General features: G+C 44.1%; 1 protein-coding gene across 2 annotated transcripts in view; it reads left to right on the forward strand.

The window, feature by feature from the left end:
- The first annotated feature begins 3,690 nt into the window (after positions 1-3,690).
- HERC3 (HECT and RLD domain containing E3 ubiquitin protein ligase 3) overlaps positions 3,691-15,106 on the forward strand; it is a 48,157-nt gene continuing 36,741 nt past the window's right edge. For both annotated transcript variants that reach the window (XM_059817528.1, XM_059817529.1), the window contains exon 1: positions 3,691-3,922. In XM_059817528.1, coding sequence (XP_059673511.1) covers positions 3,697-3,922 — 226 coding nt within the window. In that variant the 5' untranslated portion in view covers positions 3,691-3,696. The remainder of the gene's footprint in view (positions 3,923-15,106) is intronic.

The following is a 15,106-nucleotide window of genomic DNA, read 5'->3' on the forward strand; positions in this document are numbered from 1 at the left end:
AAAAATAAAGAAAAGGGAGAAGAAAGGCAAAACAAATACATCCTGTCATGATCTTACATGCACCATTATTATTTTCCCAAACCACCAGGCTTGTTTTATCACCAAAGGATATATACTTAGTATGTCAGCTGAGCCTTATTATAGCAGAGGGTGGATCTTCCACCCACAATAGATTTACTCAAAATATTCCCCACAGCGTGAGGTTTTCCTATCTCTAGCAGTGCTGTGAACGTCATTCACTGTTTTGATGGTGAGTTATTCTTGGAATGTCAGTGTTTGAGGATGTTGGGTTATACCTCCCCCCCTTTTTTTGCTGTTGTTAAATATGGGTAGTCTCTCCAAATGACCAGCTTTGCTGCATTGCATCTGTTCTTATCTCTAAAACATGAATACCAAGCTGGCTGTGTTGTGATCTGTGAAGAACAGGAATAGGTGATGTAGTTAGGTACTGCAGTTCTTGTGCTTTTTGCAATCCAATTTTTAAAAGGGACTGGGAACTTTAATGCCTTAACTGATGCATTTAAAAAAAAAACCCACCTTCCCTAAGGGTTTGTCCTCCGAAGTTAAAAATGCAACCTTTTTTAAGGTGTGTCGAGCTGAATGCTAGGACTAATTAGTCACTTTTAAAATTTCAGATAAGTGAATACAAACCTTATCTATATTGTGTATATATATGTGAGTATGTGCAGACACATGTCTGTGTTAGTGCCTGCCCACACTAGAAACTTTTTATATAATTGTTTAAGGAGGGTATGCAGCTTGTAGAGGTAGTTTGCAGTGTAATATGCATTTTTACTTTGTCTGCTAATGTCAAAGAAGAGTAACTGCCTTAACCAGATTGGAAACAGAGTGTGAAATTGTTATTTGAAGTCTTGTTGTGTTTCAGGACACAGCTCCTACTTGAACACATAATGTATTAAGACTTGCAGCAGCTTTTCTGGAGGGGGAAAAAAAATCAAACACTAAACCAGTTGTGGTTTTAAGAATGTGCTGTCTTTTGAAATATAGAAATTAAAAATGTGGATCACGAGGGCATTGGAAAATATTTAGCTGTGCCTGGACACTCAAATGGAAAGTGGCTACATTGGTTTTCATTCTTGAGTGGAAAGTGCTGCTCTGTCCCCTTGGAATAGAGCTGCACAGGCATTTATCAGCAAAATGTTTGGAGGATGAGGGGTGGGATTCAAGGGAGATGCTTTTAAAAAACTAACCAAAAATGTAATTAAGACCAGATTTTCTGAAGGGTCTGGCATGCCTCATTGTTTGCCATAGGGATTGTTAAATTTCAGGGTGCTTCATAAAATCTGGCCACTAGTATGAATGAGGGTTGAACTTCTCTGAAATATCACCCTAGTGTGCGTATGAATTACTGGGAGTTTGAACCCTTCCTGTTTTAAATAGTGTCTTACCCAGGGGAAAAACCATCTCTTACCAATCATGTTGCATCCTCCTACCCATTACAGCAACTTCTTGTGTGGAATATGAACACAAAGAAAGTAATTAAAGAATTTAACTTAAAATGCTAAAAATAAGCACTAGGAAAGATTACTGTAGTCTATGGGGAGCAGACCGTTCAGGAACCCTTTTGGAAAGATACCCCAAATTAATATTTAGCTCATATTGTACAATGTCATTGTAGTTCAAGTCATATAGTGGTGCAATGTTTTCAGCTCAGAGGCAACATCCACTTATACTAGCAGGCTGAGAGAAATGTCAGTCCCAGTTTTCTGCTGTTTCAGATGTCAGTTTTGAAATGATTCCCTGCCTTAGTGTTGCCACCTTCAGGGTGTTGCTTATGCTGTTTTTTTTTGAGACAGAACATGAAGTTCACTATAAATATAGTAGCTGTGTCACTTAAAGCACGTGCACGCACTTCAATTTTACTGTGTCCCATGGCATTCCTATTCTTAGCATAGGAAATAGTGTGGCCAGCATAGAGGGTATCTTCCACCAGGCTTTTGTGCTGAGGGCAACCAATACAGAGTGTAGGCAACAACTGATTTAACTAGAAAGAGCCTTGTAACCTCCTGCATTTTCCTCTGGCTGCTTTGGAGCTGGCCAGTGATAAGCACATGTGTGGATGTGAATGAATTGAATTATGCTATAAAGGAGCAAGGGCTGTTAGAGATGCATGGGATTCATAGCATGCTTTAAAGCACCTAATAAGAGATCCTAGTAAACAGTGTGTGGTAGGAAATTGCACCACTGATGAAGTACAACTGGAAAATCCAATCTTCTCCCTCCCCCATCCAGCTCAGTCCTGCCTCAGTGGAAGGGACCAGACCTGACTGCGTGACTACAGCTGATAGGCAAGGCTGGTGGGGTGAGAGATGAACTCCTGTTGCTTAGGGCTTAGATTAGGAAAGGCTTTATTGCTAATACCTAGAGCTTGAATTAGCACCAGGCTTTGGAAACAAGCTGAATGCATGCATTTCCTACCTGCTCAGAGTGGGAGAAGGAATCTTGTTTCCTTGAGGAATCGTTGGCGCTTCAAGGGTTACCTTTTGCTTTTCAATCCTGGGCTAAGATAGCAAATGCTGCTGCTGTAAATTGCCTTAGTTTAAAACTTGACATGGTGAGTCATAAGACTTGATGTCTTGGATCTTTCATTTTCTTCTCTTCTTTCTTCTTCCCTTTACAAAAAAAGCTTTAATCCGTTTCTGGTTCAAGCAGAGGAGTTCTCAATGTCTTACTAGTATAGCATGTTTAACAAATAACTCAAACCTATTGAAATGAGGAGTGACAAGGGAGTGTTACTAAAATCTTTCACATGCTTCTTCTGGAATGAGAGCTCTTTCCCTGCTGCTGTGTGCCCCCCACCCCCCCGGCTTTAATGCATTTAATGCATCAAGTTCAGGCTGAGTAATTCCTTGGGCCTTTTATATTGCTATGTTTTTTCCCTTCCCATGTTACACCACTCTTTGAAATTCCTGACTTTCACTGAGTGCAGCACAAAAGATAACACCTGACTGCTGGCAGGTTGCATCAATGTTATCTGCCCATTGCTGTTGGGGCCAAGCTGTCAGTGTGCTGCTCCATGTGAATCGCTGCTTCTTGGGAAATTCTTGCTGCGGTTTAGGGGTGTGTGCATGTACATGCACATACTTGGGTTGCAAGAATGTGTTTCGTTAAGCAAAATACTTCTTAATCTGGATTTATCAGAAATAATACAGTTCTGCATTAGCCAGTACACAACAAATACCTCCGTTGTTCTGTTCAGGACTAGTTTGACCACCTTTGAGAACTTTTAAAGATTTCTTTAAGCAGTGGTCCCAAATACGGCACTATAACTCTAGAAGTTCAGGTGTGAACCTGTTAGTCTAAAAAGCATTACGGTTGGTTGGGTTTTAGTTTTCAAAGCAGAGTGATTTGACTGAAATAAAAGCTTGGGTCTGCTGGGGTTCAGAACACTTCTACTGCCTTACAGATGGAGATGGCCTGGGTATGAAGGTGCTGACTCAGCACCTGAGCTGTCTTAATTCCTCTTTGGTTGTCTGTGTAATGGTGGGAATCCCTTTTTGCTGGCAGTTCACAACCCTGACAGTCATGCAGGAAATGCCTTTTTTGGTTGCTTCCACCTCCTGCTCTGAGCAGCTTATCTCTGTAGGATCACTTGTTGAGTACTTGCTTCATTCACACTCCTTCCCCTGTTTCTCTTGCCCAGGAAGGATACATGACTTGCTGAAAAGAGAGAAAATGCTATGCTGGGGATACTCGTCTTTTGGACAACCTGGGATAGGTAGCAACCTCCAGGTCATCATTCCTGAACCACAGGTGTATGGATTCATTCATGACAGAAATGTCAAGGAGGTGGCATGTGGAGGAAACCACTCCATGTTCCTGTTAGAAGATGGGGAAGTGTATACCTGTGGCTTGAACACCAAAGGTCAACTGGGGCATGACTGTGAAGGAAGCAAACCAGGTAAGTCTGCTTTTTATATGCACTTCAAACTCTTGAGGCTGATGGGCTGAGAAGATTATGGAAGCTGCTTTGTGTTGATTATTCTGGAGCAGCTAAGAGAGCTGAAGATCATGTGTAATAACACAGTAATGATGCTGAATAATATTTGCTGGCTCTGGAAAGCTAAAGCTGAGCAGCATGAGTGGGGAGACAGGTCTGCTCAGTTTGTCTGTGAAATGCATCAAAACAGAGGCGAGTGCAGATGGTCTCAGGGCAGGTTTTGTTATTTGGCATTATGTTGCCCTTTTATAAAAGGTAAGGGAGGGCCATGAGTCATAAGTGTCTTCTGCTTTGTCTTTCCAATTGCACTGCATCCTTATGCCTACTCTTGTTTGGTTATTGTTGTGAATTTTGTCATTTACATCAAAGAAGAGATCTATGTTGAGTATAGTTGTGGAGAACAAACTTGGTTTTGGCTAAGAGGGTTTAAAAATTTTGGTTTCCCCTCTTGGAAATCTGTTGTGAACTTGTGCCTTTACCCCTTCATATTTTCTTCATCTAGAAGGAGGTCATTGAGTCTGGGGAACACAAGGCTACAAATTGCAATTTCTTCATTGTGTTCCAATGGGCAGAACCTGTGTGTGCAGAACCACAGGCATCTAATGCCTCTTCTTCCCAGGGTGAAGGAGTGGTTAACTGGGTATTGTTCTTTTGAGAAACTCTGAAGCCTTTCTTACGGACTTTCTTTTGAATGTTGGCCTTCTGATTCACCTTCCATTAACTTCTTGTTTTTGGCATGTGGTAAAGGTACAGGTATCTCTGTTTCCATAATATAATAAAAATCCCTCCGTGGTTAATTAGAGCAATAAGAAATCATCTTTCCTGAAACTGCAGGCTACCCTCTGTAGGGCTTGGGGCTTCTGCAGTGTACCCTATTATTGCATGATAGAGATGTGTACAAAATAGCCACAGTTCCCCGTGTATTATGTGCAAATCTGACCTGACTGATTCCACGGCTCCTTTTTTCTCTCAGTGTGTCTTTGTCTTATTATTTCAGAATGGGGCGGTAGATGTTGGATGTCCATGGTGCTGGATTACAGGAGTTGACCTTGAATCTGGCCTCTCTTGCTTTTCCTACAGGTGGTTTCCAGACAATTACTAAAAGAGGCTGGGATTATCAGGAGTGCTTAAGTCCTCTCTGGGCACAACCCCTGTTCATCTTCTGAGGACTTGTAAATTTAGGCCCTGGAATACAGGAGATACTAGGCTTGGCTTCCTTTTCTTAAGTGAATATTCCACCCAACCTGATGTCATCCTGCAAATAGCCTAACTAGCTGCATGACTAGTGCAGAGGCGCCAGAAATTCAGTACTGTTCTGAGCGCTATAAGGATGTGTACTCTGAGAAACATCTTTCGGCTAGCCTGCTGTTTACCCATAAAATAAAGTAAGCGTAAGGTGATAATGGAGGCTTCACAGCGAGTAGAAGATCAGAGCTGGAAATGGATTTCATGAATCCTGAATGCTGAAGTGTAGACCTCTAGCAACTAGGTAATCCTGCCTTCAGCTGGGGCTGTAGAAGAGCAGTCTGAGATTTGGAAATAGAAATAAAAAGTTCTTTGGGTTTGATCCAAGTGCCCTTTTCCTACTCCTTAAATTAAGGGACTGTTGCTAAGATGTGACACCAACTCCCAGTTATCCTGCAGGCTTCATTTATTCTGAAAAAAAGTTCTGCAGTGCTGCTCTCTGAGGAGCCCGTGACCATCCTTGAGAAACTGTGTTTCTCTACTGACACAGCAATTACTGGCTGTGCCTGCAAGGGGTTTCTGCTGGCTGGGGCAGGTGGGAGAGACGTGCTGTAAAACAAAGAACAGCTTCCCTTTTTTAGCTCATGGTGAACAGTCAGAGCAGGATTTACAATAACAGCAGTAAACTGGGGGATAGTCCCATCCCACACACTTTGGGGGGGTCTGCTTTGGCTTGTGGCTATGGGAACTGAATTTCTTGGTTCTCCTTTGCAAATAGAAGAATCAAGCCCTCCTCTTTCACCCTCACCTCCCTTGCATGGGATAAAGATGACCTTATACCTTCTGTATAGAAAAGCATGTCAAAAATCATCTTTCTTGTTCTCCATTAGTTGTGGACTTAGGAATGAAGCCATGTTTGATAGGAAGTGAAGATGTATGTGTGGGGCAGAGTCCTGAGCTGCTGAAGATGATAGAGAGAAGCCTGTCAGGAGGTGTCTGAGGTAGAGAATGGGAGAAATGCCTGGAACTGGGAGTCTTGCAGCTGCATCTCTCCACCCTCTGGTGGGCAGGGCAGTGTGGGCTGAGGCCTCCTGGTTTTACTGTCTTGGGGCTTGATTCTGCCCAGCCTGTGAGGGCAGCTGGAAGTGGCTGACCTCTGCCTGGCTCTGGAAGTGAGCTGCATCTCCTGCTGTGGGATGCTGTGACACAATAGTGATTGTCCCCTCCAGGCAGCCCCTGGAGAGCCCTCTCTGGACTTCAGAAATGCTTTCCATGGCCTGCAGAGCGGCTGGGTTGTGTTTGAGTCATGTTAAGACATGAAAATATGCAGGGGATCTTGAACCTTTTGAAGATTAGATGACTTCAGAGGGATGGAGTGATCTCCTTCCTGCTGCCCAGGTCTGTGCTCATAAGAGGAAACTTCCTTTTATCTCTCACACTCTCTGTGTGTGTACGTGAGGCTTGTGCTGCCAGCATGCTAAAGCTTCAATTAGTGTTTTCAGAATATATGATCATGCTGTTTAATCAGAGATGGTTATTTCCCAGGATGATGTCTGCTTGTGAATAAAATTCTGGGACTTTGCAATGCACTGAACATTGATCTAACCCTGTTCTTGCAAAGCTTGCAGGTTTTACTAGTGACTTCCAGTGGAGAGGTGTTACATTTGCAGTGAGTGCTTTTGAAGACTTGCCTCCCTTTTTTCCCTTACTACATATTCCAAAAAATTATTTTCTCCTCTTGTTCTGCTGCCCATTTACACATCTGTAGTAAGAGGATTCAATTTAGCTTCTCATTCATGCTACTCACAAATGTCAAACAGCAGCACAGAATTGTTTCAGCAGTATCTCCTAGGAGTCCTTTAGAGGGCACCTTTTGAAATAAAAGAAACTTGTTAATTAAAAAGCTGTGTTTACTGTCACATCAGCTGAGCTTATGGATGTAATGCAGAGACAGGATAGCAGCTGGTGAAGTGATTCTTGTGCCTCTCCACTACAGGGAACAGAAGTTACTGGAGGAGTGCGTGCCACTGAAAGAGCATGAGTCAATAGAGGTTTATTTTCTGGAAGTGCCCTTTCCTTGGATTTTACGTTGTGGTGGTAAAATTAATATTTAAGATGTCTAAGTTTAGCCTAGCTGAAAAAACGTTCCTTTCAACTAAAAGCTAACAGCCTGTGATGGTTTCCAACTCCCTACTTCTGAGCTAGTGTAATACTGTGTGTGCCACTCCTGTGGGCTCCACCAATGGCTATCTCCCCACATTGTCATGCTATTTACTGTTTCCTTCCTTCTTTGAATTGTGGGGGTTAGCAAGTTACTTGAGGAGTCCATCCCTCTGGGGGATGAGTACCTGGCTTTGTTAATATTGAAATGATTGTTTTTCCTCCTCTTTTTTTTTTTCCCCCTGAAACAGTCTACAGGTTGGGTCTCTGCAATCACTTGGCAGGGATGCAGAGGGGGAGATGCTGTCCCAGTGTTCTCTCACCATGACCATAGTTAATAAAGCTTCTGTCTGACCTGTCCTAATTTGTACTTGTGTTATGTACTTGGGAGTCTCCAGAGTCCCTGCCAATGCCTTAGGAGAAGCAACTTGGCAATCTTAGTTGTTAAGTATTGAGCGCACTGTTCTGCAAAACCAGTCTGAGTTTACATTAATTTTGTGACCATTATCAGGTGTCAACATACATTATGTCTCTAATGGGAAGTGGTAATTTTGTACTGCAATAGTATAGGAAACAAGAAATTTATTCTCCATAACTATATCTAAATTTCCACTTCTTCAGCCCTGTAACTTCACTTGGATTGATTTTTCTTCAGGTCTGATGTGATGTCTGGACTCCCTGTGATTCTTAGATAAGTGTGTTTTATCTGAATATGCATACATATACTGGGGAACAAAAGACAGGTACCTAAGGTGAAGGCTTTTTTGGGATTTGAGCTGAATTATAGAGGAGTATGAAATAATTTGTAAAGCTTTAAAAACATGCTCGAGTCTGAGATGTGGAACTTGTTTTCTGGTCTAGAGATTTGTTCCCTGCAAGTCACTTGGACTTCACTTGCCTTCTGCTAATGAGAAAACCTGGGCTTTGGTAATTAGTGTCTCAGGAGAGTTACAGGAAAATGTCTGGTGCCAAATCTGCCTTGAACCTTTCCTCTGGTAACATACAGCAGACAAACCTATGCTTTTTTACTAAATTTCCTGTCTGGATGCAAATGTACAGGGTAGCATTGCTTCTCCATGCATTGTGGAATCTATCTGCTCATAGCTGTAAGGCTAGAAATATCATTATGTTCAATCTCTTTCAAAAAGCAGGAAAAACCCCCTGCCAAAACAAAAACACTACATGATCCAGATCCCCTAGATTTCTCTGAACTCAGTGGCCTTTCTTTTCAAACATAAATCCACTTGTCCTGAACTTCAGCACAGGGTTACAGTGACCAGAGACCTTGGTGCTCACTGTGGCATGTCTGTTAATCATAAACCCTGTAACAGCTGAGAATTCAGATGTGTGACCTGCATGGAAGGACGGGCTGTATGGATCTTCCTATTTTAGCCTCTTCCTGGTGGGTGAGAAGTCAGCCAGGAGGCCCTGGTTCCTCAGGAGGAGGGGATGTGGCAGGGCTTGTGTTTGTCGGAAGCGGCTGTGGAAGTGAGCAGGTTGCAGACAAGGAGGTATGGCTGCTGCATTGAATAGGTAAGGTTGAGAGCTGGTCACAGGTGGGATGGCAGTGGCAGGAGAATGGTTAGTTCTCCCTGCCTTCCTCCTCCTTGCATGAGGAGTGAAACAAGAAAAAAAGAGCTTGAACCACCAGTTACTCTAGGAGGTTGCACTAAGCTGGCTTTTCAGAGGAGCTGAGACAGTTTTGTCCCCCTATTCGGGTGCGGAGCCGAGGCTCAGCATGCAGCTATTGCAACACTTCCCTGAGAGTCCTGCTTCGCATTCATCACACTTTCTCTGTGCTCCGAAAGCAGAGCTGTATGCCGTAGGAGAGGCATGGCAGCCCTGCTTGTAGCCATCGGTCCTGCCAAAGCCTGGGAGGATGCGCCTGGAAACAAGCGTGCTGTGAGGGATATGTGGGAAGGGATGGGGCTGTCTGGGGGACAGAGGCCCTCGCAGTCAGGCCTTCGGTGCTGACTTTAAACTGGAAAAATAATGAAGGATTAGGACACAACTTATGCTTCGGCACCTATGGTAAATGTTATTTGTAAAAGAGATGATTAAACTGGCCACCCCTTGCAGAGGTGGGTGTGTTCATTTGTACTTATCCCTCTCCCTCCTTTGATTCCTCACAGATCTGACCAAGCTGTTTGAGCTGTTGTGCCTTCACTAGTGACTGCAGCAACATCCAGCAATGTGGACTTGCACATTGTGGTGTGTTCATCTCAGCTGAATTGGTGCAATTTGGGCTTCAGGATGATTTTAGGTTTCAAAATTAGAAGGCTGAATTTAAAAATGATGTAATTTAGAAACAATATATATGGTCAAATGAGAAATAAAATCAAAGGAAGTGCTTTCTCTTAAATATGTGTGTGTTGTGTTGAATTGGTTGCCTGAGGGCTCTGAATATGCCAGATATTGACAGTGGGCTGTTTTGAAATTTACGTGGTCTGGATCATGAAAACTGACTTCTACCAATACTCTCTGAGACTGCAGGATTAGGAGAGCCTAAACTGAGGAGAGATAAGGCTCTTCAGGAGAGCCCAACAGAAATCTGGCTTCTTGTCAGTAAAGAAATTTATAGTCTGAGCCCGAAATGGCTGTAATGTGTTCTCAGATTTAACTCTGAAGTGTTGTCTCTAAAAACACATGTATTACAACCACCAGATTTCTCTCTTGATCTCACTTTAAGTGGTGAAAACAAGAGTGAGCCCAGGGAAACAAGATACTGTTGGTTTTTTTTTAGCTTCAGTACAGCCTATTTTACTGATGAGATGAGGGACCTTTTTAATGTCTCTTGTATTGAAAGGCAGAGCTGCAGTGGGAATGATGAGCTTTTTGCCTGTTCATTTGGGATTTGTAGGGCAGCTTAGCAACCTAAACTTGCCTTTATCTTGGTCATATTTGTTATTCCTGTATCATGTGTACTAATCAGAGGCTTTCTGAAGGTGCAACAGAGGCTGTCCACATGCCTTGCTTGGAAGGAGTGTGAAATCCTGGTGTCGGCATGGTGTGTGGCACTAATGACTGTCCCTTCTCCTGCAACCATACTGAAGCTGAAAGATGGGCTCAGCATAAAATGGGTGGGTAGCTGTGTGTGTGTTGAGGTAAAGGGAGAGGGCAGGAAAAAAGCCAAAGGGGATAATGCAAGTTTTCTGAATGCCCCAACCTTTTTGTACTGAAATAGTTGTTCATGCTGGACAAAAGTGATGACTTTAAGCTGAATGTGTAAGCAGGGCTGACAGTCGCAGCTTCTAGAGACATTTCAGTAGCTTGTTGGCTGTTGATGCTCGAAGTTCATTGTTCTTCAAGATGTGTTGTGACACAACCACAGATAATGATATGCAGTTATTGGGCAGTTTTTATATAGGTGGGGGTATATGAATAGACATCTGAAATTAGAACTCCTGCAGTTTGTGCAGAGAGATTTCTTTTCTCACTCCGATAAAGCAGCCCAGGTGCTTTTCCTCAGTAAGGATGTTTTTTCCTTTGCCTTGATATCCTGTGTTTCCTTTGCATGAAAACATGCAGGCATGTGTTTTGAGGTAACAAAGCCTGAGTTTAGTAAAGGTAGATGTAAATCATTCTGTATGATTTGATCTTGAAGGCTTACGAGAGTGTGTAGGGTCTTCAGGATCAATGTCCCCTTTCCTGATGGAAAAGGGGTTGGCTTGTTTTTCAGTGTGTAACTATTATATGGAAAGACTGAGTTTGATTCTGGCTCATGGTGTATGCTTGTTGCTTCCTCTGTGGTCTATAGACATCAAATCTTCCAGAAGATGCACAACTGTCTTGAAGATTATAAAGTTTGACTCGGTCAACATTAAACAGCCTGATACTCCTCCTTAAGCTGTATTGGAAAGAAGAATATCTCAAAGATCTTTGTGAAACTTCTTTTTCTTCTCAGAAATCAAGTATTTTTGACACTTAAGGCTGCTAGTGGAAAACAGCTGTTCCTACAGCAGAGCTGTGAAGAAATGCTCACTCTCTTAACACCCCAACCTGCCTTTTAAACAGCTGCCTGCCTATACAAACTCACCAAAAAGGAATGTACAGATGCTCATACCTCCTTTTCTCAGAATGCCCTTCAAATCTTACAGTGGAGAAAATTAATAAACTTCTGTAAATGTTTATTAGGACTGCATTAATTACCTCCCTTTCCCAGTCACCATGCTTCTTTGCAGTAATGTATTTTTCAAGCAGTATTTGTGAACCTGATGGGGATGTCATTGAAAGGAAGGGCAAGGGTGCTGTATGGAGTCTGCAGTGTGCAAGTGGGGCTTTTTAGAATCATATGGCTTTGTCCTGCTCCCATGCAAATCACTGCAGGAATGAAATAAATGGGAACAGAGTGAGGAGCACACCAAGTGCTTTTGAAAATCACATGCTATTTCGTCAAGCCTGGGGCTGCTGCAAGTGAGAGACTGCCAAGTGCAGCTACCTAAAAATGTAGCCTCCCTTCTAGAAGAAAATATGAAATGCCCATGTGAAGGCTAAATGCTTCCTGTTGTGCAGAACTGCTCCAATAATGTGAAAAGATGGCGAAATAGCACCTGCCCAGAGGCAAAAAGTGGAGCGAAGCCCTTACAGCTTGCTTGTAGTGTGTATGGTATACAGCAATGCACTCTATCTTGCAGGGACTTCACTTGAGTCCTCTGCTCAGACATGATCACCTGCTGTGGAAGGACACTCATACAGCAGTGATCTGCAGGACTGAGCACAGCAGATGGATAATAGTAAACTCTGTCTTACCTCCTGGGGCAATGGTTTGCTGCCTGGAGCAACTGACTGAGCCCCAAGGACAGGCTGTAGACATTCCTGCATCTCTGAGCCTTACATCCGTTGTGGTTTGTATGCTGTAAGGGGCTGTGTTAAGGCAGCTGGGAGGGAGCAGTGCTGTGTTTGGGGGAGCACTGCAGGGAAGAAACAAACAGATCTCTCTTCCTTGCAGTGCTAGGAGGTGAAAGTGCTGGTTTTAAGCAGAGCTGTCAATTTTGCATTGGTTGGCTTTTCTTTTGTGTTTATAAGGTTGGCTCAACAGTTGCCACGGAACTATGTTAACTTCTCCACGTGGCTATGATGGACTGTAGTGAAAGGCTTATTCTTCCTTTTCCGTGGTCTGCTGTCCCTGCTTACTGCCATTGACCTTTGTCACAGCTCTCAAGATTGCTGTGGCTTTGCTTGGGATTTCTTGGGCAGAAATATGGCTTTCCACCATGTAGTACCAGCACATCAAATCCAGTATCTACGCACCCATCTCCCTAATTCCTCCTTCCACCTCTGACGTCCCTCCTCAGCATGTCACCCCGAGGTCTAGCGCATCCTGCCCATGCTGGAGTTGCTGCCTTGGAGCTGTGGCATTTGCTGGTGTGTGCATGGTGAACCTTGGGGGTTTCTCAGCAGTCAGAGCTCAGCCCCAGCTTCTGTGCTGCCAGTGGCCAGCAAGCCTGGCTGAGTGACCCCCTTTACAGCTCTCTGCAGTAAGCTGGAGAGGAAAACAGGCTCTCTCTGGGTTTCCTACACATACATTCTTCCTGTGTTTCTTTCACAAGTTTTGGTGCCTTCCCTCTTTGAAAGAGCTGCCCTCACTTGTTTACCTCCAGGGTCTGAAGGTGGATTCTTCCCTTTGCTAGCTGATGCTTGTCCAACTGAAGCCTTCTCTGCCTGCCCAGCCCTTTCCAAGAGCTTTCCCCAGCTGGCTGTGCCCATGCCAGTCTGCATATGGCTCCTCAGAGAGGCGCTTCGAGAGGTTGCGTCCCCTAGACAAAAGGCAGAGATGTGGGAAAGTAAAAAGCTTTCTGTGGCTGTGTCTGAGGAAGGGGTTTGCTTTCTCAGGGTAGGTGTCTGCTTTCACAGCTGTGAGGGGGAGTAGCTGGCAAAGTGTATGTGAAGTGACACCCTGGGGTGTCACGGTGGCCTCTCACTTCTTGCTCTTACATTCCTGCCTTGACATGACCACAGGCAGCCTATATAGTGAAGGCAGTGCTAATAACTAAACCAGCCTCTCTCAGATTTAAGCCTGTTAAGTAGTCATGCTAAGTAAATTAATGAGCACTACTGTACATGTTGTGCAGGGAAGCAGTCATCTCAGTAAGTGTCATTAGTGTCTGTGGATGAAAGGGGGCTGCAGAATTGTCGTCTCTGTTACTTGGAGCTTCTCAGCCTTGACCTATGGACAGTGTTCCCACCCCTGTGACCAGCAGTGTTCCTGGGAATGTCACCTGCTTTGGTCTGTCCTTTACTGTCTTCCCCCCTATTTTTTTGTTCAGTGAGTCTGTTTACTTTTCCTCCTTTGTAAACAAATTATCAGAGCCTTATCAGCTTCAGTGCTGCTGTTGTCAGTCTCTCTGATCGGGCTGCTCTTGGTACTGCTCTGCTTTCTGCTGCAAGCATAGCAGCAGTTCATGAAAGGAAGACCTCAAGATTTGCGAGTTGGACTTGTAAAACCCAGCCTCCTCAATGGATATAGTAAACCTCAGTTGTCAAAAGTCAGAGGAGGTTACATGCTGATGTAAACACTTGCTTGCTCCTTGCTTTGAAGCTTTTGCCCCATACTAAGAAGTTTGAGAATAAGGTGGGCTGCCATACATGGGTGAGAACTGCAGACAGAAAGAGAGTAGCTGTTGTACAGCGGGGATGTGGTCTCCCCATGGGGTTTGCTCTTGGGCTTTGCACGGCACAAGACTACAGTGTGTCCCACACCCTTGTGCGCAGTAGTCTCACATAGTCTGAACACAAGATGCAACAAGCATGAATGCCTTCTCAGAGAGGCGCGGCAAGGAGGAGGAAGGCAGTGACAGGGAGATTGTGGGGCTGGTGTTGGGCAGGGCAGTTCCAGCTGCCTACGTCTTTTGCGTGTCATATGCCTGGCCACGCCAGAGACTGTCTGGAGTCATGAAGGTGTGTTCCTGAAACCGTCCTTCAGCCCTCGCCTGTCCCTGTGAGCCTTCCTCTGGTGTTACTGCTGACAAACCACAGCCTGCAGAAGTGGTGTGGGTGAAGATACAGGAGTGGTTTTAGCTGGCTGGGTTAGATTATGTTTTCAAAAGCACCTGATAGCTTCGGAAAGTCTGTGTTTTGCTTAACTGGTTTATAGAGTCTGATTTCTTCCTCCCAGTCCCAGGCTCCAGATGTTGTCTGTGGCAGCTGTGAGCATGAGATGACTTAGGGTGGTTGGAGGTGAAAGTGTGCAGAGGGAAATCAGAGGCTCATTCTTGGGGGCTTCAAAGGAGAGAGGAAGAGGCAAAAAGAACCTGACAAACAGCATGATTTTTCCCCTCCTCAGTTACCAGTTTCCAAGTGGCAGAATCACACTTCCACTGGGGATGATGTTTCCTGGAAAAGTTGGTGAGTGTACTTGTGCTGCTAATACTGGTAAAAGCATTGAATAGCTAAGACACTGTTAAAGTTGTGCTGATAAAATAAGGAGAAACCTTCATAAGGGGGGGGAGAAATCTTGGGTGTACTTCTGTCTTAGTGCATTTTGGATTGCAAGCATTTCAGTTTCTGCACTTTGTCTTTTCTCTTTTCCTCTTTCCAGTTTCATTAAAACAGATGTGTTCTAATGCTCAGCTGACTTCATTAGGACTGAAATCATGAAGCTCATCACAGCCTAGAAATACAGCCAGGATGTCCATATGCAGAAACGCCTCCAGGATGTGCCGGTGAAGACTGGGGAATCAGCAGTCAGCTGAAGTTTCCTACTTAGTGCATAAAAATCTTGTCAGGGAGTTTGGTGATCCACTGTTTACTTGCTTTTCCTACAGTGGTTTAATGAAATGCTGGTGACCAATAAGGTTGGGC

This window comes from Gavia stellata, chromosome 5 (genome assembly GCF_030936135.1).
Source record: "Gavia stellata isolate bGavSte3 chromosome 5, bGavSte3.hap2, whole genome shotgun sequence".
In the NCBI taxonomy this organism is placed as follows: Eukaryota; Metazoa; Chordata; class Aves; order Gaviiformes; family Gaviidae; genus Gavia; species Gavia stellata.